A 24,294-nucleotide genomic window follows, 5' to 3' on the forward strand; every position below is an offset into this window, starting at 1 on the left:
GCACTGCCACCAAAGGGATGGAGCAGACAAAGGGGCTCTCAGTTCCAGACCACATCTCAGGGAAGCTCTATCCACATCTGGTTTCATCCTTCATTTCCCTGAGTGTCTTTACACAAAATTAAGCCACCTCCAGAAGAAGCACAAAATGAAATAATGTACTGAACAATTCCATTCTTCCAAGGGTGACCTTAAGTGCCAGAAATTGTTGTGACTTGAGAAATTCTTTGAAGTATGACACATGCTTTCTGATATTTCTTTTTCTTGTTTTATCTAAAAACTGGTTTTTGAGGATAGATTTCCCAGTAGTGTGCAATCCCTTGCCCCCTTAGAAGGCTGTGCAATAATTTTGCTTGCTGTAGCTATGACAATAAAACTGAAAACTGAAAACTATAAAACCTTTAAATATGCAATCTTTAGGCAACCTGGGATCTACTACTTGGGGTCATCCATGGATGTTATTAGTGCACCACTTTTCAGTGCATTAGACAGACCAGTAGCCCCTGTGCTGCTGAACCACTTGATTTCTTAAAGGACATTTTGTTGCCTTTCTTCTTGCCCTGATTTTCAAACCCTCAGCCAGATTCTATGTGTGTTGACAAAACAGAATTTAATGGACTCTACAGCAAATTTCTAGGGATTTTTTAAATGTGTCTAACCAGTTACTTGGTTAAAAAAACAAGTTAATTTTGCTATGTTACCACTAAATCTATCAATTTGAATCACTGCTTCAGCTCATATATTATTAATAAGAAAACAAGCCAAACTCAACTTAGATGTGATTTTCAGATTTCAACTTTAGAGCATTTAAATCCAAGTGACCTTGGATCTTAGTGCAATTAAAACAGAGCACAGCATTGCTGCTGACATTCTGTTCTTAGGGCCAAGATATTCAGTGATGTGCTAAAGACTACCCTAATGCATGCAGGGTTAATTACTGCTCAGCTCCATACATCATCTTTGAGATCCTTACAAAATTACCTGATTATTACAGAAAAAGGCTGTGATTTGCCAATCAGATGTTTTCTTACCTTTGTCTCTTTGGCCTCCATCCAGTGCTGAATGTTTTGGCCAGGCCTGAAATAGAATTCCATACTCATATGAGCCAAATCTTTCTAAAAAATCTGAGTGACTTGGTCAGTTGCCTAGTGAGTATTGTGGGTTTTTTGTGAAGAGCTGACCTTGATTCTGACTGCTGAATATGTCTGAAAACCCATAGTGGCCTTTCTCCACAAAATAAAAAGACCTATCTGTGGCCTCAAATGGGTTTGAGGTTGGAGGAGTTTATTTTCTTTATTTTCAAAGCTGGCATTTTTAGTATCTCTGATATTTGTTACAGTTATTCATTCAGTAAACAGTCCTAGTTATTGCACCATAGAATGTCAAAGCTCTTGGCTTGGTTTTCAGTCAATATATTCCCAACATACAACCCCCAAAATGTGGGAATCCTGTGTGCTGAAAGAGAGTTGATACCCAATGTTCATTATTCATTAGCCTCTGCCCTTTTTGTTAACAAGTCTTAGCAGATTCTGTAACACCTGCTAAGTCATCCTGTAGTGTTTTCCAGCTGGGAAAGATTTTTTTAACAAATACTTTAACCTGTAAACCCATCCTAAAAGTTATTGTTTGGACGGGCTCTTAATCTGTGAAGTTTTTGTTTTGATTCATTTTCTTTTGCTTGAATTTTTTATAATCTCTGCTCCCTGTAGAGCTCTTTGAACTGTTCAGGAAGCTTATCTTGAACTGCCTGCACATGCCGAGACAGTGGATGAGAGAGTTAAAAAATCAGATGGAACCTCCTGGGGAGTTTAATTCCCCACCCCTACAGATCTCGAGCTGAAAAGACTGTGAGACCTTTTGTGCTAATTCCCTGTGAGTCTTCCAGAGCTGGTTCCTGCCTTTCCCCATCTCTAGCAGCAACCACAAGCCATTCTCTCACTGTCAGCATTTTCCATATGAGATGATCTAGAGATGATGGTGCTGTTGAGTTTTGATTTGGGACTCATCTTGCTGCGGTCTCCATCAGCTGGGTGCCAGGTGGAGATGGCAGAGTTCAGCAATTGTCTTACACTGACTTGGAGGAGATTCAGTTTCCTGTGCAAAGAGGGAAAGTGATAAATATTATTCTGTTTATTTAAATATTTTTCCGTTTATTTATTCTACTTTCTCCTCCCTCAGCTTTGGAGTGGGTCAGGTATTTGTGGATACCGGTGTGCTGTTCAGGGAGCTTTGCTTCTTTCCTGGTGAAATCAGAGTTGGTACAGCCAGCAAAGATTCTCCTCTGGGTAGAATTCAGCATTCTTCTCTGATTTGGCACTGATATGTAGCAGGTTCTGTTCTTTCATGCTGCCTGGACACATAGGGGAGAGCTGGCTGCAAAGTCTGTGGCTACAGATTTATTACGAAGCAAATTCTGTAGGAGCACAAGCACCTGTCCCCTCCAAGTGCTCCAAAACCCTCAGTTAGCACCTGAATCTCCTGCCTGCCTTACAAACTGCATGCTTCACTGCCAAAGGCCACAGAATCTGCAAGAAAATCTCCTCTTAAGAAATCTGTCCTGATGGTTTTTGCTGCACTGTTGGAAGAACACACAGGGCAGAACCAATGTCCCAGCTGAGCTTTGGTTCTGTTGCCAGGATGTGTTGGAGGTATTTCCCTCACAGTGAAAAGACTGACTAAGCATTGCAGAATATCCCCTCCCTTAACCTATTTTTTTTTATTTGCACCCACATGTGTGCATTTATACCCAATATGTACTCAGGGACAGCCATGGTGCTACTCGTTTGTATTTCTTTGGCTGCATGCTGCCTTAAAAATGCTGAGATCTCAGTGACAGCAATTCACTACAAGAATGTCCAAAGTCTTGTATTATCAGTAAGGGGTCATTTTCATGAATATTCATCTGAATTTCAAGTGCTCATTTGAAGAGCATGCATTAAACACATACCTGAGTGTTGAATTGTCTATCTTTGCTCTCTTTTTTCCCCCACATGTATCTACATTTATCTATGGCAGTCAAAAATGCCTTGCCAAATCTTCTAGTATTTGTTTTTCTTGTCATCTGTTTCATTCTCTGCTCTCAATGCCTATGTTGCAGGCAGGAAAAATCAAATTAAGCATATTTGTTCCTGGCTAACTCTTAGATCATTACTCATTCACTGCTGGTGTTGATAACTGATATCTCCATATATCTCTGTACAGTGATTTGTCATTAGGACAATCACTTTATCATGACATCAGAAAATTCCTGAATTATGCTTTCTAAGACTGGCTTTTCTCTGTGCAATGGATTTTTTTCTCTCTCTCTTCATATTACAGTGTGTAATGATAGATATGCTGCTTGTGTCTATAAAAAGAATATTTCTTTGAGTGTTCACTTTTAATACTCTGTATTTAAGTCTGTATTTGTGAGGAAATGATATGCTGCTTTGTACCCAAGTGTTTTTTATTCTTGAGGGACACAATTATTTTACAGTCCAAACAAGCAAAGGGTCTTGGAATATCTCAGAATATTACAAGAACAACCTCTGCATCAGCTTAACCAATTTTTTCTGCAGTTTGGAAGCTCAAAAGCTAAAGTTTGGTAATCAGTCATGTATGAACACAGACATTTTTCTTAAGAGCAATGTTTGAGAATTCCTAGCTGGTGGCCTTGTTAAGTCAAAAGCACTTAAATTTCTGATAGTATTAAAGGGACCTAAAAAACTTATAACCATGATTCATGCCCAAGAGTAGATAAAAATGTTCAAAATCATCAATCATGGTAGAAAAGAAAGCAGAATTTTTCATTAAGTTACTATTGAGATGAAGAAAGATGACATGTTTCTGTTTTATTGTAATAAAGACAAACTTTCTGTTTGATCCTCAAGTAAGGCTGAGGTGAAACAATCACTCTCAAAAGTAATTTATTTTTTTTTACTGAGAAACTAAGGTGTGCCCATATTTCTACTGGTAAAAGGAATGACTCAGGTAAATAGACTTTTGTAAAATTGACATTTGCCCCTGCTAAATTATGGAAATGTGATACAGAACATGGTCTACAGTGACTCAGACAAGATACTATTACTAATGCAAATGATGGCTTATAGAGAATACGCCTTGTCAAATGTGTTTATTACTATTTTTTATGATAAAACATACTTATGCAGGGGATTTTAATGTGTTCTGTACAGCATTCTGTTACAGAAAAATACTATTAACTCAAATTGACTTACTCTGTGTTAACTAAAATAAAAACTAATGATCTGGTAGCTCTGGAAAGTTGGTTGTAAGTGAGAAAACCTCATGCAGGGGGAAGTTCCCAAAGAGAGTCAGTGCTTCATAGTGTTAGACAGAAAAAGCATCTTCCATCTCTCATGTTTTTTCAAAATTGAGAGGTGACCTGGTCGTATTCTATGAACACCTGCATGTGGAAGAGATTTCTGAGTATTGCAGGTCTTTTATCTCAACAAGATCATGGATTCTCTGACTGTTGGCTGAAAATAAAAAAAAAATAGTACAGAAACAACACATGTTTTGAAAGAGAGAGTAGCTGTCCATTGGAACAAATAACCTGTATCATTTGCAAACTTCCAGGCTATAATTTTACCATGTATTCTGGGATTGATGGGAATATTTGGAGTGGAAGAGGTTAGTGGAGATGATTACAGTAGCCCCTTCTCACCACACAATGGTGTAGTACAGAGAATGGGAGAATAACTTCTGTTTCACCTTTCTGCATTCATTATGTCTTTGATCCCAAAGGCACTTTGATCTGTCTGAATAAGAAAAGGACTAATTATTATTATTAAAATAGAATTTATTTATTCTTTTCACATTCTGTGCTCTAAGAGCTTTAGTAATGCTTTGCAGTAATTTGTTTTATACCTCTCCTGCATTAAACAGAAATTAAAATCGTGGCTTGAGTTCATTAACATGACCATTTACCTCAAAGCTTAGTCAGGGTTACCAGAGTCTCCCTCTGCTATTATTACATGATAGTCAACTCATTAACCCAATGTCCCTGTCTCCTGCATTGTCTGCAGAGCAAGCTGCCAGATTAATTCCATGTGATGGGAAATTAATCAGTACTATTGATCTGCAGTCTTCTTGATATGAGACTTCCAGGGTCCTCTTAGTGTCATGCTCTTTTCTATCATTTATTCTAGAAAAACATTAAGAGGCTTTATATGTTTCTTAGTGCAATTAGCTACTGTGCATTTTGGGGCTATGAGAATGTTAGTGTGTTTAGGAGGCTATGCAGATATTAAACACACAGTTTACAAACCCAACAAAACCCACAGGTTTTCACTTTCTTTCTTCAGGTGTATTTGTGTTACTGTTTCAATAGGGAAAGGTATTTAAGGGAAGAAAATAGTTGAAGGTCTTGATTGATCTACAATGAAGATGTCTTCATAGTGGACACTATGAAGTTCTTCATAGTTCTTCACTCCCCTTTACTTTACATTTCATGAGGTTTCAATATACTTCCTTTTTCCTCCAATCTTTTTGGATTTTGTAGTCTAGTAGGCCCTCCTGAGCAGGTAATTCCTTGTATATCTCACTGAGCTGAGCCCTGGGTGTGTTTGGACATGTGTTGGTAAGTGGTCACTACATCAAGAGTACTGAAAGTTGGTTTTTCTGAGTGTGAACAAAATGTGGTGGTTTTCTTTGTGGATGGTCTGTCTTTGCATGTCCTTGAGCTCCTTCAGCTCTGTGAGTGCTGTGTTCTGTGCTCCTGCAGGCATTGAACATAGCAGCCGGCAGATAGTCTGGGCATCAGGTGTGGAGGGACACCCACAGACAGGACAGAGCATTTCCACCTCTGGAAATGAGTGTGAGATTCTGGAAATGAGTGTGGGAGTGTAACAGAACAGTCCTGTCTTCCACATCACCCTTTTAGATAAAGTGAAAGCAGTAGATGGGTGGGAAAAGACTATCCCAAATCAGGATAAAACTCCCACCTCAAGCTGTATGAAATGATTGGATGGACGGATGGATGGATCCATGGATGGATCCATGGAGGGTTGGATGGATGGACGGATGGACGGATAGATTCATGGAGGGACGGATGGATGGATGCATGGATGGATGCATGGATGGATGGATGAATGGATGGATGATGGATGGATGAATGGATGGATGGATGGATGGATGGATGGATGGATGGATGGATGGATTTCAAGATCCCCCCAGGCACATCTTCACACCCACCCACCCGGTTTATATCAAACAGCAGTGGTCTTGATGTCCCATGTCCTGCTGATTATTTTTCCATCTTTTCTTTCGCCCAGGTCCTGTCGATCTGCCCCAAGGACATGAGAGCAGACATCTGCGTGCACCTCAACAGGAAGGTTTTCAATGAGCACCCTGCCTTCCGGCTGGCCAGCGATGGCTGCCTGCGAGCCCTGGCCGTGGAGTTCCAGACCATCCATTGTGCCCCGGGGGACCTCATCTACCACGCTGGGGAAAGTGTTGATGCCCTCTGCTTTGTGGTCTCAGGGTCCTTGGAAGTCATCCAGGACGACGAGGTGGTGGCTATTTTAGGTACTGTGATCTCTGCTGTGGTCTGTGCGTGTTTTCCTTTTGCTGAGGTTTGAATATTAACGAGTCTTGCCTAAAATCAGCTGGGACTACAGGAAGGTAGCAGTTGTCATAAGATGGAAATGCTGTGCCTCCAGAGATCCTTCTCTAGAAGCAAATCTTTCATGTTTTTTGCCATTGGGAGTGCTCTTTCTGCCCAGGATGGCTCACTGGGCACAGCTACAGTGTCTCTGAGCAGAGGAGAATGGCATCTGTGGGCTTGACATGTTTGACACGGAAGAAATGTTCATTGTTTTATCTTACTCCTTCAGGAGGATTTCCACATTAACCTTCACACAGGGATTTTCATTTTTTTGTGTTCTAGCCCAGAATAACACCTGCAAACAGTCTCTGCAAAGAGGCATAATTTTTGCTTGTAGTGAGCTGGCTTTACAGAAAATAAGAGTCTGATCTGACTTTGCAAAGGGATGGGGTTACACCGTGTATCAAACCACAGTCGTGAGAACTCTGAGTAATGGGGGAATTTAGGTAAATCAGCCTGTCACTCCACTGTGCTGTCTGGTTTTGGAAAATAGCCCAGTGCAGACCCTCATTAGCTTGTATGGGACTAGGAAAGGTTTCCCACCTGGTGGGACTGAGTGGTCAGCACCATTGTGGAGGCAGCAATCCTCCTCAGAGGCAGAACTATGTGGAGGAAAACTGGTGGCTCTGCAGAAAAAACTACCCAGAGCCTGTCTTGCCTGTTTCAGATAGACCCATTTATTGTAGAACTCATATCCTGTTGAATATTTGCCTTCTCTTAAGGTGGAGCTGTCACTCCCTGAGGGCAAATCCAGCAGGTTCCCGGTCCTAGGGCAGCTGTCAGACCCCACTGAAGCTCTGTGCTGCTTCTTCCCTCTAAGGGTAGCTCCAGTGGGCTCCTGAGTTTCCCCAAAAATGTGTGTGTGCCTGGGACTGGGGTGGGACTGGGCAGAGTGTGGATGGGGCTGAATGGGAACAGCTCCCCCAGGGCATCACTTGGATTCTCCCAGCTGGAGTAGGAGCTCAGGAAAACTCACATCCATGCTCTATGGAAATCCTGCTGCACCTTTCTGTATTCTACTGTACACTAAGTTTTTAAAAAAGAGAGATTTAGTGTAAGAATGAATCTGTTTCCATATTCAGACATGAAGTCATTATGATAAAAGCTCCTAAATCAACAATTTCCATAGGAAATCGTTGTATTCCAACTCACTGGACCATTTCATTTTTATAATTAATCTCAGTGATGATATCTTATATTTGCTTACAGTTATTTAAAAAACAAAAGGCTTAAGAAGAAGTAGCAGTATTTAAACAAATAAATGGTTTTTACAATGAAAACAATAAGTATGTAATTAACTGAACTAAGAGCTATCACTCTTGGATTACACGCAAAACTTGATTGCAGTTATTAATGAATACTGTGTGTTTGGAATGACAAGACAGTAAGAACTTTTTGTTTCTACCTTTTAGATGTATTAAATCTAGTACCTATGTTAATTCCCATTTGACCAGAGAGAATTTTAACCATATCTGGTTAAATTAATTACCATTAATTACCAAAAGCGCTTTCAATTCTTCCATGACTCAGAGCTGTGTTCATCATGTACTACAGGGATTGGCAGAACGTGTAAATGTAACTTAAAGCAAGATAAACTGCTTCCTCTAGTCTTAGAACACACTGAAGAGTTTTTTCATGCTCTGACAGATTATTTAGCAGAATAGTGAACTGAATAATTATGGGATATTTTGTCCTAAAAATTCACTTGTGGAAGAAAATCTCTCCCAGATGTAGCTGCAAAGGCATTTCTAGTGGCAGCTGTGGCACCTGAAACAGCAGCTGAGATCAGACAGTGAAAAACATAATTTTTATTGATTTTTTCTGCCTTGAGAAGTTCAAGCACAAGGAACATGAATTTGCCTAAGGGGGAGACCAGGTTTAAAAAAACTGACTAATGGGAAAACCTCAGTATCTGCTTTGAATGCTCCAAGCATCTGCTGCCACTCTGGTTTTCCCAGGGAAAGTCAACTTGCAGGATTGTGCTGCCAGTCTGTCCATCTTCTCCACCTCACAGCAGTGACCTAGAGTGGAGGAAATGCAATAAGTATCCTTTGGAAACTTGTCCTCACTAATTTCCTCTATGAGAGCAGGAATGAACAGGACATTCTGTCTGCAGCCTCTGCTCCTCACAGATGAAATAATAGTGCAATGTGGTTTAATACAGTAGTGTGTGATTTGCCTTACTTAAGGAGAGGGAGAAGGGGTGTTTTGTTTATTTTTCAACCATGCTTACCCACAGATGGATGGTCTGATGTATTTTTAAATGTGGAATATCCAAGAGAAGTGAGTCAAGTAGGGACATTATAACAGGTTAAGAACCATCATGTCCCATCTCTGACATTCGTGCTTCCATTCAAAGTGCAGGGCTTCATCCTCCCTCAGGTCCTGGCATGAATCACTCCATGGGTTTTGCTGCTTTCTCCTTTCGTCCATCTTCCCTTATCGTGTTCCCTTGCCTCCAGCCAGGGTGAGTTGTCACATCCAGCCTCCCTGCCTGCAGAAACAGTGTCCTCAGGAGACTTGGCATCCTGTCCAGGTGCTTTCCTTTTTTTCCACCTTCATGGAACAACCATCCTTTCTTTCAGCAGCTTTCTTCCTGCCTCAGCAGTGCCAGCTTTGGTGTTCCCTGTGCTTGAAATCAGGTGGAGCCTGGTGATTAACAGGGCAACTTGCAGCACTGTGATATTTGGTTCCCCCCAGTTTTGGTTTTGTTCTCATTTGTGGATAATTAAAGGCACAGCCACTGCAGTAATCAGCATTATAGAAACACTAACAGTGAGAGAATGACTCCAATTGCAGACCTGCAGTTTTTAGGACTCATTAAAGGAGCTATCCAGGTGCCCCATTATGTTCTCCTCATTAGTTACTTCTCATTTCTGAGGGCAGTGTCCCACCTTTTGCAGGTCCTGGCTGGAGCAGGGAGCTCTCCATATGCAGAGCTGGGGTGCTGCTATACTGGGGAAAAGGAGACACAGACATTTTAACATAACTCATCTGCAGCTGCCAGCAGAGTGGAGAAGGGCAAACAGTCTTGTCTCTAATTATCCAAACTTTCCCAGCAAGCGAGGTGACCCTGAGAAGGCACGTCAGTAATTTTCCACCGTCTCAAGCAGGAGTAAACAATTTAACTGGCACTGCTCTGCGCAGGGAGGTGTTACCAGCAAAGCATCTCAGGGAGGACCAGGGGTTTGGAGTCCCCAGGCTAATGAGAAGAGGCTACCAGAGGGCACCTCATCATTCACCCTGCTGCCATTAACCTGAATTTGCTCCTGATGAGGAGTTACACATCGGTGGCAGTGCCATCCAAGTGGCTCTGAAAGTTGCTTCCCAGCTCCTGCTATTTGCACAGCTGGCTGTTTAAGTTGTGCAGTAACTTAAACTGGGCATATTGATTAACAAGGTTTAAAGAAGTTGTTTTTTCAGCAGAAAAATAATGGTCTGCTGCGTTCAGATGTTGATTGTAGGAATTGATCAAAAATATTGCTCAAGCTGCATAGCGATAAAAATATATTGAGCAGTGAAATCCTGGTGGGGGTTGCTGCTGAGTGAACTCAGTATGATAGTCAAATCAAAATGAATATAAATGTAATAGTTCACGTTTCAGCCACAACTTAGGGTCCTGATCCCATAGTATTCAGTTATTTGCCTCTATGTTAATTCGCAGCATGTTCTGCATATAATTCCAGAGTAACCCATTGTTAATTGCTGCTAGAAAAACCAGACCTTATTAAAGGTCTGCTTCATTAATTATTTCCATTTTTTTTTTAATCTGGGAAGGGGATATGATGCAGTATGAGAGGAGTAAAGCAAGTTTCTTGAGTTTGGTATGGCAGGTGAAAATCAGGATGAGTCTTTTTCTGCTCTTAATGCAACTTGTGTTTGGAGATCAAAAGATTGATAAAGGATCTCCCACCAAATCACACAGAGAAAAGTTCTTTAGAGGAAGAGCAAGTAGAAGCTCCCATTTGGGTGAGAAGGAGTCCCAGGAGCTCCATAGCTCTTATCCATGGCATTAGCAAGATGATATTTGGTATCCATGCAGCAGCACTTTGAATTTCCATGCCAGGGCAGCTGGGCATGTACTTTGTGCAGGACAGGAATGAGTGTGCATGTGGTGCACTTTGTGACATGAAAACCTGCTAGTCCAGTTCCATCTCACAGTATTAGTGGCTAATTGCCTGATTTTAATTTGTTTAGTTGCAGCTTGGGTTTCTTCTCAAGTGGAATGAGGGTGGCAGAATTGGCCCCTGTGTCAAATCAGCTCTTGTTAATTTATACAGAACTTTTGTGTTGTTTTCCATGTGAAGTCGACCAAGGCAGACTAATTGTGAACATGTCCCCAGGTTAGTAGCATGCACCTGGTAGCAATTTACAGAACAGGCTGTGTCCTATTTCATCTATAGGAAAATCCCCTGTGTTCCAATGAGTTAAAGCTCTAAATTAACTAAGAGGAAAATGAATCATAAAGAAAAGGGTTGGGGTTTTTTCAGCTAGCAGAACTGAAATAATTAATGTGATTTAGGCTGGGTTTTAAGTGCTGAATCTGAAAGTATTTTGCAAAATATGAAGGGTTACTGGTCTGAAAACAAGTGTGATTTGCTGGTTTGCACTGTGCAGTTCTCCTTAAGTGCCTTGGAAGCAGTCAGATCTTCCAGGTCTGGGTTGACATCTGCATTGCTGTTGTAAGATTTAGTCCTACTGATGCTTGTTCAAAAGTGCCATTAGTTCTTGCTGACAAACCTGAATTTTTCATATTGTTTTGTAAATTTAATATATTTTTGTGTCTCTGCATGATGGTTAATTATGATAAGAAACATCAGTCTTAATTTAGTGCCAGCTAGTGTGTTACAGATTTGATCCACAGCCTCCAGAGTCTGAAAGATTCCTTTCTCTGAATTGATATGTTTTTGAATTAGACCTGCATGCTTCACTGCCAAAACTTGAAAGTCTTGCCAGCACAAGAATAGGAAAATTATTTAAAAATCATGTGGTACAGTTCTTTTAAATCAGACTAACAGTTTGAGGCAATCTGATTTGCCCTACGAGTTTTCAAGGTGGTAGGAATGGTCATGCTTTCAGGTTTATTTCCTCAGTCAGGAAAGATAGAAACCTATTTCTGTATAAAATCAAAATGGAAATAACCTGTCTGCAGGAGCTGGGGCTTCTAGAAGGATGTGAGGCAGTGATGATACTTGCACAAAATCTTTCTGGACTTTGGGCCCTGCTTGAATGCTGGAAGAAAGGCAATTCTTTTGTGTTTCCTGGTGCAGATGGGGAAGGTTGCACTGCGTTAAATAATGCAAAGTACCTTTGCCAGCACGGAGCAGGGTTTTGGCACAGTCATTGCTGCTTTAGTGGCTGTTTGACAATGCCTCAGAGGCTGGAAATGCTGTTTTCTTCTGTCATTCTGCCCTCTCATGTGCAGTGTCATAGAGGTGGGTTTATGTGCAGCTCAGTGATCAGCTCTGGTCTGATTTTCAAGGAAGTTGTGGCCCTTCTGGATGCCCCAGAAGAAGTTGAGGCTAGAACATTCCCAGGGGCAAGAAGACCTCTCTCACAGTTTGGTATCACCTCTGCACATCTTGGGCTGTGCTGGCTGTGATGTCTCAGATGGGAAGTGCACCTGATGGATTTGCACCACTGCATCACCTTCTCCAGACACCCTCTTTAGGCAGAAACCATCATTTCAGCTAAGCCAAATGTCTTGGAGTGACTTTACGGTCTGGTATCCCCTATTTTTCCCAGATTTGTTTCCTCCCAAATTTGTCTCCAACCAGGACACCCAAAAATCCAGCCAGCCCAGCAGCCTGTCTCCAAAAGTGGTCAATAGCAGAAGTGCAGGAGAAAGTAGGAAGGGGAAGTAAGGAAACTGTGATGCTTCCCCAGAATGTTTCCAACCCTCCCCTGGATTGTATTTCACCCAGAGGGAGATCTTTTGTGTTTAGTAGCCACAGATGGATTTTATCCCATGAATATACTGCATCATTTTGTAAACCTGTGCTACCAGTCTCAGTGTGCAATGGTGAGGAGATGCAGAACTGCTCACTGACCCATCTCAGAGCTGCTGTGGGTGACAGGAGCTGATTCACTCCCTGCTCATTTGGTTTCTACATCAGCTTGGTCCTGCAGCAGGAGGTTTCACTGCAGATACACAGAAATATGAATTTTTATGAATAAAGACACCAATAGATGTAATTATGACCTCCACTTGTGTGCATGCTGCCATCACTTCATGGTATTTGGCCCTTGAGTTGATTGGATGAGCATTTTCTCTCTGTGGTACAGTTTTACTGATCTTCAAACAACATCAGCCTTTGCTTTTCATGAGCAGTGTAAGATTTGAGTGCATCTTGATGGAGAGCCAACATCATTCATCATGTCTGGCTCGTGCTAGCGTGACTGATGAGGCTTTGGAGATATTTTCAAATGGTTAAAGGGTAGCTGGTTTATTAGCTAAGACTGCACAAAAAACCGCCTCCTTAAGAAGACTTGGTCTCCTTTATGTGTTTTTACCCAGTGCTATTTCCCACCAAGGATTTATTCTTTAACTGCCTGCCTAAACTTTCTTCCAAAGGATCCATCAAGCTCTTATTTCTGCTAGGATATTTATTAGCTCAGTTTCTGTCCCCATCTGAAGGAGGATAAATTTTGTCTCTGCATAAATACACATGTGGATTCTGAGATGTTGTTTAAACAGAGTGTTTCTGAGTGTTTCATTCCATCTGCAAGCTCTGGAGGGTTCCATAAAGCCTTTAAAAATTTTTCTACCTGAAAGGTCCAGGCATGAATTCCTGTCTGGCAAATTGGCAGGTCAGTCCATGGTGTAAGGCTGCAGAGAACATCTGTCCCCCCAAATCTATTTGGCAAGGTCATCAGAATATAGAAGATAGAGCAGTGCATAGAAATATCCTGGCAGCTGCATACCGTCTGATTTTCCTTGAATAAATTTATGTGAATATGCATGAATATATATGTATATTTTATGTACAGGCACACATACATAGTATTTAGAATGATAACAATGTTGGTATTTCAGCAAAAATTATGCCTGCCACCAACATCCTTCACATGTCCTCTTGTTGCAAAAATCTGAATTTTTATGATTTTAGTGGTCTTTTCCAGCCCAATGATTCCATGATTCTGTAGATGTGGCATTTAGGGGCATGTTTTAGTGTGGATTTGGCATTGCTGGGTTAAGGGTTGGACTTGATATCTTGGAGGTCTTTTCCAACCCAAAGGATTTTATGATTCTATGATGTGTAAAATGTATGCAAGTATTTCCCTTGCACTCTAATTTAGAGCATTCCTTCTTCCAGTGATGCTTTGGGCACTGTGAGAAGGAGCAGGAGGGTTTCCCAGAGGGAAGGGGGTTTGGGAGGGGTTTGTCTCCATGCAGGAGGTGCTCATGACTCAGGACAGGGCAGATTCGGGAGGGAATGTACTAAGGCCTCAATAAATCTCTAGAGAATCTTTGGAAATTATGCAGGCTGCATAAATATCCACCTCTGCATTCCCAGCTCAGCCCCAGCAGCACTTCCCCTGGAGCTCTGAACATCCCCTGCAAGTGAAAAATTCTTGTCTGTGTCTCTGGGTGGCTGTGTCAGACCTAACCAGTTAAGTTTGCTGTTTTGCAACCATAAAATTTTTAGTTTTATTTAGTTGCAATGTGTAAAATTACCCTCAGAATCATGGAATGGGTTGAGACACCTTCCACTAGACCAAGTTGCTCAAAGCCCCTTCCAGCCTGGCCCTGAGCATTTCAGGGATGGGGCACCCAGAGCTTCTCTGAGCGTCCTGTTCAATGCCTCACCACCCACTGAGTAAAGAATCCTTTCCTAACTTCTGATCTTGTCCTGAGTGAGAAATTACCTCTCTGCACAGTGAACTCCAGTTAATAGGGATAAAGTATAGTGCATTAATCTCTGGATTTATGAAAGAAGAGGCGTTGTTTTGGAGAATCTGGGAGGTTTTGTTTTCATTCTGGACATTCCTTAGCACATTTATAATCAGCAGACAAGCTCAGAACTGTTTGTGGGAAATGTCAAATTCAAGATCCCTTAAAGGCTTCCAAGATTTTGTACTATCTGAGCAGTATAAACCACGATGTAAGAGGAGTTTAGAGTTTCACCCTTCAAATCCAGTGAGTGATGGCTCATGGAAGAGTGAATAAATTCAGATCATTGTGTCCCAACCTTTCAGTCCCAACCAGTGCAGTCCTACATCCCTGCCACACTGAAGGACACCAAGATCTTCTCAAAATTATGAATATTATTTCATTTATCCATGGTCTATATACAGATTCTGTAATAACACTGTTGTCCTGAGTTTTGGGGTGAACATCCACTTCTTTCAACCTCTTGGTTAAATTAACTACATATTATCCTAAATTTGAAAAGAGAACAAGTGGTTTGCTCACATTTCAGTGGTAAAGCCACTGTCTTTTAACTGCACTCTGCACTGAAAGTAGGACTCAGCTCTGTCCTGTGTCCACCTCAGAGAGCAAATCCATTAAGCAATTTTCTGCATTTCAGAGATGGCTGTTTTCTATAAATTATGTAACTCTGCTGAGCATGTCTGTAAACTGGGTTTTGAACTCTAAGTAGAGACAAGGACAATTAACTGCAAAAGGTAATTTCAAAGCAGTGCATTGGATAAATTATAATGTTACTATAAAATGCTCTGTATTAAGGAAAACATTTTAAAGCACCTTGTTTTATAAATTATACCAGCTGTGTTATGTATTGTAGTTAAATTTAATTACATAAAAATATGTAGAATCAAAAGCAGCTCAATGAGATGCAGTTATAACCTTTCTAAGGGATGATTCTGTTATAGAGACATTTTTTGGAAAATAAAAACAGAGAAGGGAAGATAAAGACTTGCACATTTAATTTCACTCTGCCTGAGAAATGTTAGATATGTTTTACTGGATACAATACCAAAACCAGAAATGGAAATAGAGAAATAGAACCTCTGAGCCCGAAAAGTAATAAGGTTGGATAGATTATCCCTCTGGTCTGTGTTTCCACAACAGAGTGGAGCAAAATGTTAAAAGTTCTTAAAAGAGGAAATACTAAAATCCATTACCTTTTTTATGCCAAAACTGTAACATCTCTAACCTTCACCAAGGGGCTGCTCAAGGTGCCTGAAATCAATAGCCACTGGCTGACTGATCTGAGTTCCCTTTAAATAACTGCTGAAATACAGAGCTGGGCTATCTCTGGGGGTCTGAAACAAAAGATACCCTTTGTACCATGGTTTCTGCGTCAGGATTTGAGGTGTCAGCCACAAACCACACACCAGGGTCCTGGCCAAGCCCAGGCAGCAAGAGCCAGCTTTGGAATCCTTCAGTGTGTTCTCTGTTGCCTCTTCTCAGAACAACCAGAAGGTCCAAACCTGAAAACTTATCTCCAACCTGCACCCATGCTGGGCTTCTGCTTGGGTCAGAAGTGTGATTTTGAAGCTGGTGTCCTCATCCTCTTCTCCTGCTTGGGTGTCTGGCACAGGTTTGAGGGATGTGAATTCCTTGCAGAGGAAAGAAAACTGGGCTAAGTCAGAGAATTCCCAGTCCCTGAAGCTCTTCTGTCCATGGCACTGGACTACAGCTAGTCACAAGTCCTCAATCAGCTGTCCTGCTACACTGCAGAGGTGGCCTTAGGTGTAATTTTCCCCTGTGGTTAAGGGGGAATATACATGTAAGTGTCTCAGGTGTCAAACCCTCTCTTACTCAGCAAACACTGAAATAAGAGACTTAAGCCTAAGCCTCTACTTAAATGGATGAATTTGGGTTTAGAACTATACTTTTGGATGTGTTTAAGATTTAGAGGTGGTTATTTTAAAGTTGAAAGTCTCAGTGAGACTTTTGGTTGGTTTTCCAGAAGGAGTGTTACCAATGACACTGAATTAAAAATGTTAAAATGTCCTTTAAAATGTGGTCCGTGGGCCCTGGAAGCTGGCTTCTGCCCCTCACTGTAGAGCCATGAGGATGAAAGAACCTAGATGTCAGAAGGTTTTTGTAAGACCAGGACTCCTAAATCACTTGGGAACAGACACCTGAAGTATTCAATCACCTGAACATTAGTTAAGTGCTCATTATATTTGGTAGCCTTTGAAAAATCCATTACTTGAATCCTCAGTTACAAGGAGACCTTTACAATCTGGCTCTTATGCTTTGTGACACTTCACAGAGCAATCTATTAATACCTTAAAAACCTGGGGCTACAGCTAAGGATGCTCAAGTACCTCAGCTAATTTTAAAACTTTTACCCTTGTTAGTTTTCATGGCTGGGAGCTTGCGTTGGGATAATTGGGAGCATAAGACAGATTGTGAAAAAATCATCTGTGTGCTGAGAAACTCTGCCTAAGCATTGCCTTTTAACAGATCTGCCCTGCTGTTTTTCAGGTAAAGGTGATGTTTTTGGTGATATCTTCTGGAAGGAAACCAGCCTGGCCCATGCCTGTGCCAACGTTCGGGCTCTGACCTACTGCGATTTGCATATAATCAAGCGAGAAGCCTTGCTGAAAGTGCTGGACTTCTACACTGCTTTTGCCAACTCCTTCTCCAGGAACCTCACTCTCACCTGCAATCTGAGGAAGAGGGTAAGCTCCTTATTTTCCCCTTCCTCTCACCAGGTGCTTGCAGTGTTTAACAGCCCCCCATTTCCTCCTGATGTTTTCAGGTCATGGCAGATTGAGTGGCCTTTCGATAAATGCTCTTGTCACTGTTGTTAATGATGGCTCAATAAAAGTTACCTGTAGATTTGCAGCTCTGGAGAGCAGTCCTAGCAGGATGACATATGGATTGCATTTCTTTTCCTTTTCTTCATAGTTGCTGGCTTTCATTTTGTTGGCCTTTTTTCCACCCCATCGCATAGATGTATAAAGTTATATTTTATAGAATCCAGATTCTGGATTTCTCAAAGTTGAAGTCTCTAAGATACAGTTCAGAGGACAATCTGATAGATCTCCATGTTATAGACCAACTAAGAGAAATCTGTTGATGCTAAATAAATAAAATACACTCATCAAAGGTACTGTATTAATACCTGCTTCTCACAGTTGCATAGTCTAGAATTTTAATATGGAAAAGTTAATAAAGCTGGGTAGTGATTTTACATTCACAGCTCACTTCTTAAACCCTCCTGCTCATTTTATAATCAATCAGCAATGCTCACTATCCATTAGTCTTTTCAAAGAACACTCCATCTGAAAATTAATTAGCTATAAAGACATGTCTTGAAAACAGGTTAAGGGATCCTTTAATTCACATTGCGGCTGCAAAATTTCATCTTTATGATTTTTTTTTTACGATTGATGAGGGTTATATAAATTTCATTTGCATAGAGAAATCTCATAACAATGATTTATAGATTGCTGAGCATTAGCTGTGATCCTCTAGCTGCTGAAACACGTTTTTCTGCAGCTGTACCTTGGGCAGGAAAGGTACTCCTGAAAATGTACCAAGGCTACCTCAGTATTTCACATGACCATTTCAGCCTCGGCAGTAAGAGGACTTCAACACAACTACAATTTTACTTTCTTAGGTCTAGTTTCTCTCTAACCACTGGAGTTGCTTTCTGAGGAGGTTTCAATTTCTGTGCATCACTTGTGCTCATTAATACCCCAAGTGTGGCACAAAATACCCATGGCAAGAAGCAGATGCAATGGGATTACAGTGCCCCTCTGTTTGTGCTGGAGCCTGAAGGAGCTGAGTTATAATCAGGTTTGGTTCCAGCTTGTCAGCTTACCTCTGACTCAAGGTTGTTAGCTCCACTTCAGACCTGAAGGAGGGCTTTGGGGCTTGGAAGCTGGTTCATGATTTCTAGCTTATCACTTCTCTGTTGATGAGAAGTGCTCCAAGCCTTGACTTCAGCATCCCCCCTCTTGCCATCTCACCAGCTACTGCCCTGCAATGACAGCTCTGCTCAGGCACTGCTGATGGTGATTTCATGGGACAAGATAATGCCACTGTATTGTACCAAAATGTATTCTTTCCTTCTTAAAACTGTGAACCTGTCACTCCAGCTGGCTTCCTGAGAAAAACATGGACATGTCTATTCCTGACAGGACACTGTACTGGAGTTCAGCTCTGCAGTCCAGGGCTGTGTATGGGGAGTAGCCTCCTGGCTGAGTTGTAACAGAATTTCTTCTCATTTTCTCTCTTTCTCCTCAGAATTTCTTCCTCATTTTTTAAAGGAAAATTGGTTTTCCTGCAGGACCTTGGCATGGGGAATCATCCAGGAGAAACTAATGGAATTCCAGTTGCCAGTATAGCTGATGTTTAGCTCAGTGTCAGGTACATGGCCTTTGACATGGGGACTCCCAGTAAGGAACAGCATTCCTAAAAAAATGTTGGATTTTGCAGAAGGAGAGGAAATGCTATTTGGGGGAATGTGTGGGCAGCATGTGAGAGTGGATGAAGAGTCAGAGAAGGGTTATTGTCAATGTGGAACATGGAGAGTAGAGCTCATTTCATTAAAAATTGGGTGATGATGTCAAGGGTAGTCACCAATCACTTCCATAGTCCATGAAGGATGGTTCTTCTGGGAGGAACCGGTTTGGGTTCCCAGTTTGGGATTGGAAAACCATCCCCTTTTGATTTCACAGAGTCTAGCTAAGTAACTTTTAAATACCTCACGTCCATCAGCTGAACCCCACCCATCTCCTGCAGTTACAGTCAATAACTGATTGGGAAGCAGCCTGGCATTGCAGTCAGATGAGCTCAGCCAGAGCCTGCTTGCAGAAATTCTGTGTTTTGTTCCTGGGCACAAAATAGATCATGCTACATTCAACACCAGGGACACAACCCAAGTCCTGTTACATAAAGATATTCAGGGGATTGTTTCAAACCTCCTATCTGCTGGAAGGATACGTGATTCCCTGTTGGGAATCACAGAAGCATTTGGCAGTGAGTTCACCCCTGAGAAAAATCGGTGCCATCCAGGACAGGTCCATCAGGTGAACAGAAAGCAATTGTTCAGGCACTGAGGCAGGGCTGACAGCTGCACTGTGCTGCAGCAGCTTGTGCTGGAGTCATGGAGCCTAAATGGAAAGAAAATCATTGTCTCCTTTAATTGATTTCTATAGAAATATATACTTAGCACTTTTTCTACATAGTCATCACTCATAAGGTTTGACATTTAATTATAACTTAAATAAACTCCTTGGGGGTTTGTGCCTGAGAAGATGGCTGTTCTCACTGTCAAAAATACATAGGCAGAAGTGTTCTTGCACCAGGTCTGCTCTTTGAAACACATATCCATGGATTTGGGTGCACACAGCATGTGTTTGTGCTGCCCTGTCCCTCAGCCAGCACTTTGATGCAGTCCACAGACTGCAAAACATTTAGACGTTCAAAAGGCTAATAAATTAATAATAGCACTGAGCACAAAAGGTTATTTCCACATGACAGGGAAGCTAAAGTCTTGTTGAAGTGGGAAAATAATGTTTTCTCACTCCCAAATAGCATTTAGAGCCTGGCATGTTGAATGACCTCCTTAAGGCATCTGCTCAGCAAAAGTATTGCAGCATATCATGTTTAGTGCTCTGATATCTTTACAGCATGTCTGACATCACTAATGCACACTCCAAGGCAGTACCAGCACTTTGAACCTTTTTTTTTTCCTGTTTTCAATCAAGGAAAATAATTATTCTGAAAAGATATTCTTTAAAATCACAATGAGATTACATAGCTGCCTCTGAGGATTGAGTAATAAAGCAGGGTTTGGGATAAGTCTTCAAAGAGTTAATTACTGCCTTCTGATGCTGGAAGAGAATATTAATAATATCTAATTCATTAAGTGCCTCTCATGATTTCACACAGCTGGAGGGGGCCCTCTCTGAAAGCTTGAGCCATGGAGTTTGGCCTGAGGAGGGGAGTCATGACTGGTTTTTAGGAGGCTCTGTGGCATCCAAACATCCAGGGAAGTGAGCAACCAGGGTGGAAATTTTGGGTTGAAAGAACAACAGAAGTCAGGGGGTCTGCAAATGTTTGCAAAGTTTCATTAGTAAATTACACACTTGGCATGGGAATTTTTATGAGTTAGTCCCTGCTCTCCTTGTGTAAGCACACAGCAGGTTTTGGATAAAGGAGTGGGGTGAAAGGAAGCAGAGAAAGAGAGAGATAAATGAAAGCAAGAAAACAAGCAAAAGAATGGTGAGGAAGAGGGATCACCAGTCCTGGCTCCAGTTGTCCCATCTGGGGTGGCCTGGGCTGTGGGGTGCACACATGCCCAGGATATTTAGGGGCGCCTGTTTGTAAATAGGTTTTCCCATCCTGGAGATAAGTTTCTCATTTTCTATGCAACTTAGTTATCATGCACAGTCAGTTCTTCCAGAGCTTCCTGGCATTGGATTTGGAAGGCTTTGAGGGTCTTGGGTGGTCTTGATCCCCTGCTGCTGTCCATGCCCACATCTCAACCTCATTCCTGCGCTTGTGCTGTGCTATTTCCAGGAGCCAGAACAAGGATGTTTGTCCTGGAAAAGTGCTGCCCTACCTACCTCCATATGGCCCCTGCTCCAGCCACATTCTGGGTTTTTTCTTTTCCTTTTCTCATCATTGCTTCCATTTGCTAATGTACCACCTCTGCTGAACTGCCAGCCCAGCACAGCCTGTGCAAGCGCGGGGGAAAATCCAGATGAAACCTTGTCCCTGCTGAAATCACTGCTGAAATTCTCCTGTGCTTCCATACAGCAAAGATTTCAGCTTTTAAGGCACACAGTCACATCCTGCTGCTTTCTGCTGTGGCAGAATGAGCTGTGTTAAAGGAATGAGTTGGGAAAGAGGACAACTGTTCCTGTCTGACCCCTGGTGCGTTTGCTCCTGGAAGGTGTGCTGAGAGCCAGCCAGGAGATATGAGGAGAGATGAGTGCCTTTAAGGCAGTGAAATCCCATTTGGGGAGCTCGGGTTTTTTCTCCCTGTGATGCTCTTAAAGCCAGGGACAACACTGTGAGCAGCTGATGTTATCTAATACCTCCAGCACACGGAATCTCTGGGGCTTTTTAGCAGGCAAGACCATCAGACTGTGTTAACACACACATCCTATTTTCCTTTTTTCCTTCAGATTAGAATAATTTCTTTCTAAATTGCCTTCCTTTTCTTGCTTGAGGTTTTAATGCATCACATATGGTTTCTTGACTGAATCACTCATCAGTTGTGTCATGTGGTTTTTAGAAAAGCTTTATTTTAAGTTGAATTCTGCATTCACGTGTCCTAAAAGTGAAGGTCGTCCCAAGGTTCAATCACCATCCCTATTTTCATTTTCCACACCCTCCCAATGGTGCAATGGTGTTCTGTATTAGTGACAGTCCTGATGCAGAATGGCAGAGGCAGAGAGCATTGTTCAGCTATCAGCCCTTGCCCCTGCAGGTCACTTGTGTTCTGGTGACTCTGAGGACTTCCACACATTTTGAGCTCTGAATTGAGCTGCTCACAATTGCAGGAGCTGAGTTCAGAGCTGTTAGCACTTCACCAGCTGATGCTAACACGCAGTCCCCACCAGTCCTGAGGAGTGACTTGCTTACATGGAAAGGGGTCACAGCATTGTCCTTGTCTCAGGCCTTTTCTCTCCCTCCCTGGTCTTAAGTTGGGTTGTTTTTCTTTTATATGAACATGCTATCCCAAAAAATTAAGTTACTATTGATATAGTTTATCTTCAGTCACTGTTTAGTGTGATTACCAAGCAAGTTAAGTTACACCCTCAAAAGTCAATTTGGTTTTGTTTTGTTCACATCTTAGGTGACTTTGCAGCTGCCATTGTTCTTGGAAAGACTTTCACTTTGGAACATTTCTGAAGATTTTTATTGTTTAGCTTTATTTCATTCACCACTCTCTCCAGATATGTTAATACTCAATTGCTATATTTTCTAAAGGACTGTTCCACTGATTTATATCTAACACCACCTCTGATGGTATCTACAGATGTATGTCAAATGGGCTTGGGTGGGATGAGCCCACTCCAAGCCTTCAAATAAACTCACCTTGTCCAAATTGTTGATTGGTGGTCCTGGGCTGGAAATTTCTGAGCAATCCAAATCCATGTGAGGAATTTATCAGTACAGGTAGTGCAGCAATTCCTTGTGTGTTTGTAGCTGTGTGGTTACAGACAGCCCAGCAAAGGCCATCCTCCTCCTGCCACTGAGAGCCCCAAGGACCCTTCCAAGTGAGAATTACAGATCTGAGGCCAGAGTTTTTTCTGCTGCTCTTCCTTCCCATCTCCTGCTCCCCTGAGCAATTCCTTGTGTCTTTGCCCCTCTTCAGGGACATGGGGATTTGAATTTAAGGCATTGAAAGCAAGGCAGTGAATCCTTGGAGGACTGTGTGTGACTTAGCTAGGTAGAAGAGCAGCATAAAAATTGAAAGGGAGAACTGCAGCAGCTTCAAGTTCAGTCCCTACCAGCTGGGGTGGGACAGCTGGGGCAGAGTGAGTGCTGCAGGAGCTGCTGTGGGTTTGCTGTCTCACTTCTGTGGCTGTGACAGAGCTGGACTCTTTTCCCTGAGCCTCACTCCTTTCCCTCTCCTTTCTGCCACTGCTTCATCTGCTGTACACTCATCACTTCTTCAGGTCATCTCTGCTGGGTGCTCTTCAGGTCATTCTGACTGTGGGAAATGAGGTGCAGTGAATCCTCTCCCTGGAGGAGCAGAGGGAGCACAGAGGTTTGCTCTTGCTTGGCTGTGGCTGCATTCATTGAAACTTAAATGAACCAGGGCAGCAAAGCTGGGGAAAGGCCTGGAAGGAGTGTGGGGAGCAGCTGAGCACTTTGGGCCCTCTGATGTGGAGAAAAGGAGGCTGAGGGTGGCCTCATTTCCCCCTGCAGCTGCTTGAGGAGGGGCAGGGCAGAGAGAGACCTGCTGATCTCTTCTCCCTGGGGTCCAGTGGCAGGATGTGTGGGGATGGTTCAGAGCTGCTCCAGGAAAGGTTTACTGGAAATTAGGAAGCATTTATTTACTGAGAGGATGGTGAAACACTGCAATGGGCTTCCTAGAGAGAGGGTCGATACCCTCAGCCCATCAGTGTTTATGAGGCATTTGGACATTGCCCTTAAGATCAAGCTGTTAGTGTTGATCAGCCCTGAAATGGTCAGGCAACTGAATTACATGATGGTTGTAGATTCTCCTCTCCTCTCCTCTCCTCTCCTCTCCTCTCCTCTCCTCTCCTCTCCTCTCCTCTCCTCTCCTCTCCTCTCCTCTCCTCTCCTCTCCTCTCCTCTCCTCTCCTCTCCTCTCCTCTCCTCTCCTCTCCTCTCCTCTCCTCTCCTCTCCTCTCCTCTCCTCTCCTCTCCTCTCCTCTCCTCTCCTCTCCTCTCCTCTCCTCTCCTCTCCTCTCCTCTCCTCTCCTCTCCTCTCCTCTCCTCTCCTCTCCTCTCCTCTCCTCTCCTCTCCTCTCCTCACTCACCTCAAACCCAGGGCCCTGAATATCCTGTGGGATCTTTGGGAGGTTTGGGGTGCTATGGATTCACAGCACAGTCTGGATTAGCACATTTTGACTGCAGGCAGATGCAGAGATCAGCCAGTGCACTCTCATCTCTAGTAGTGTTTCAGAGCCACATAAATCCCCCAGGGTACCAGCAGGCCAATATTCTATTCTGGATATAATCTCTGAGTTAAATACCTTCCTCAGACATCCTGGCCATGCTGCTGTAGGAGCAAGAGACAAATCACCAGCTCTGTTAAAAGCAGGACTGAGCCCAATTC

At 42.4% G+C, this 24,294-nt stretch overlaps 1 protein-coding gene across 1 annotated transcript in view; it reads left to right on the forward strand.

The window, feature by feature from the left end:
- The window catches only part of KCNH5 (potassium voltage-gated channel subfamily H member 5), a 158,139-nt gene that overhangs the window by 105,269 nt on the left and 28,576 nt on the right, over window positions 1-24,294 (forward strand). The window contains exons 9-10 of the mRNA XM_058025628.1: window positions 6,270-6,522; window positions 17,004-17,200. Coding sequence (XP_057881611.1) covers window positions 6,270-6,522; window positions 17,004-17,200 — 450 coding nt within the window. The remainder of the gene's footprint in view (window positions 1-6,269; window positions 6,523-17,003; window positions 17,201-24,294) is intronic.

This window comes from Melospiza georgiana, chromosome 6 (assembly GCF_028018845.1).
Source record: "Melospiza georgiana isolate bMelGeo1 chromosome 6, bMelGeo1.pri, whole genome shotgun sequence".
Taxonomy (NCBI): domain Eukaryota; kingdom Metazoa; phylum Chordata; class Aves; order Passeriformes; family Passerellidae; genus Melospiza; species Melospiza georgiana.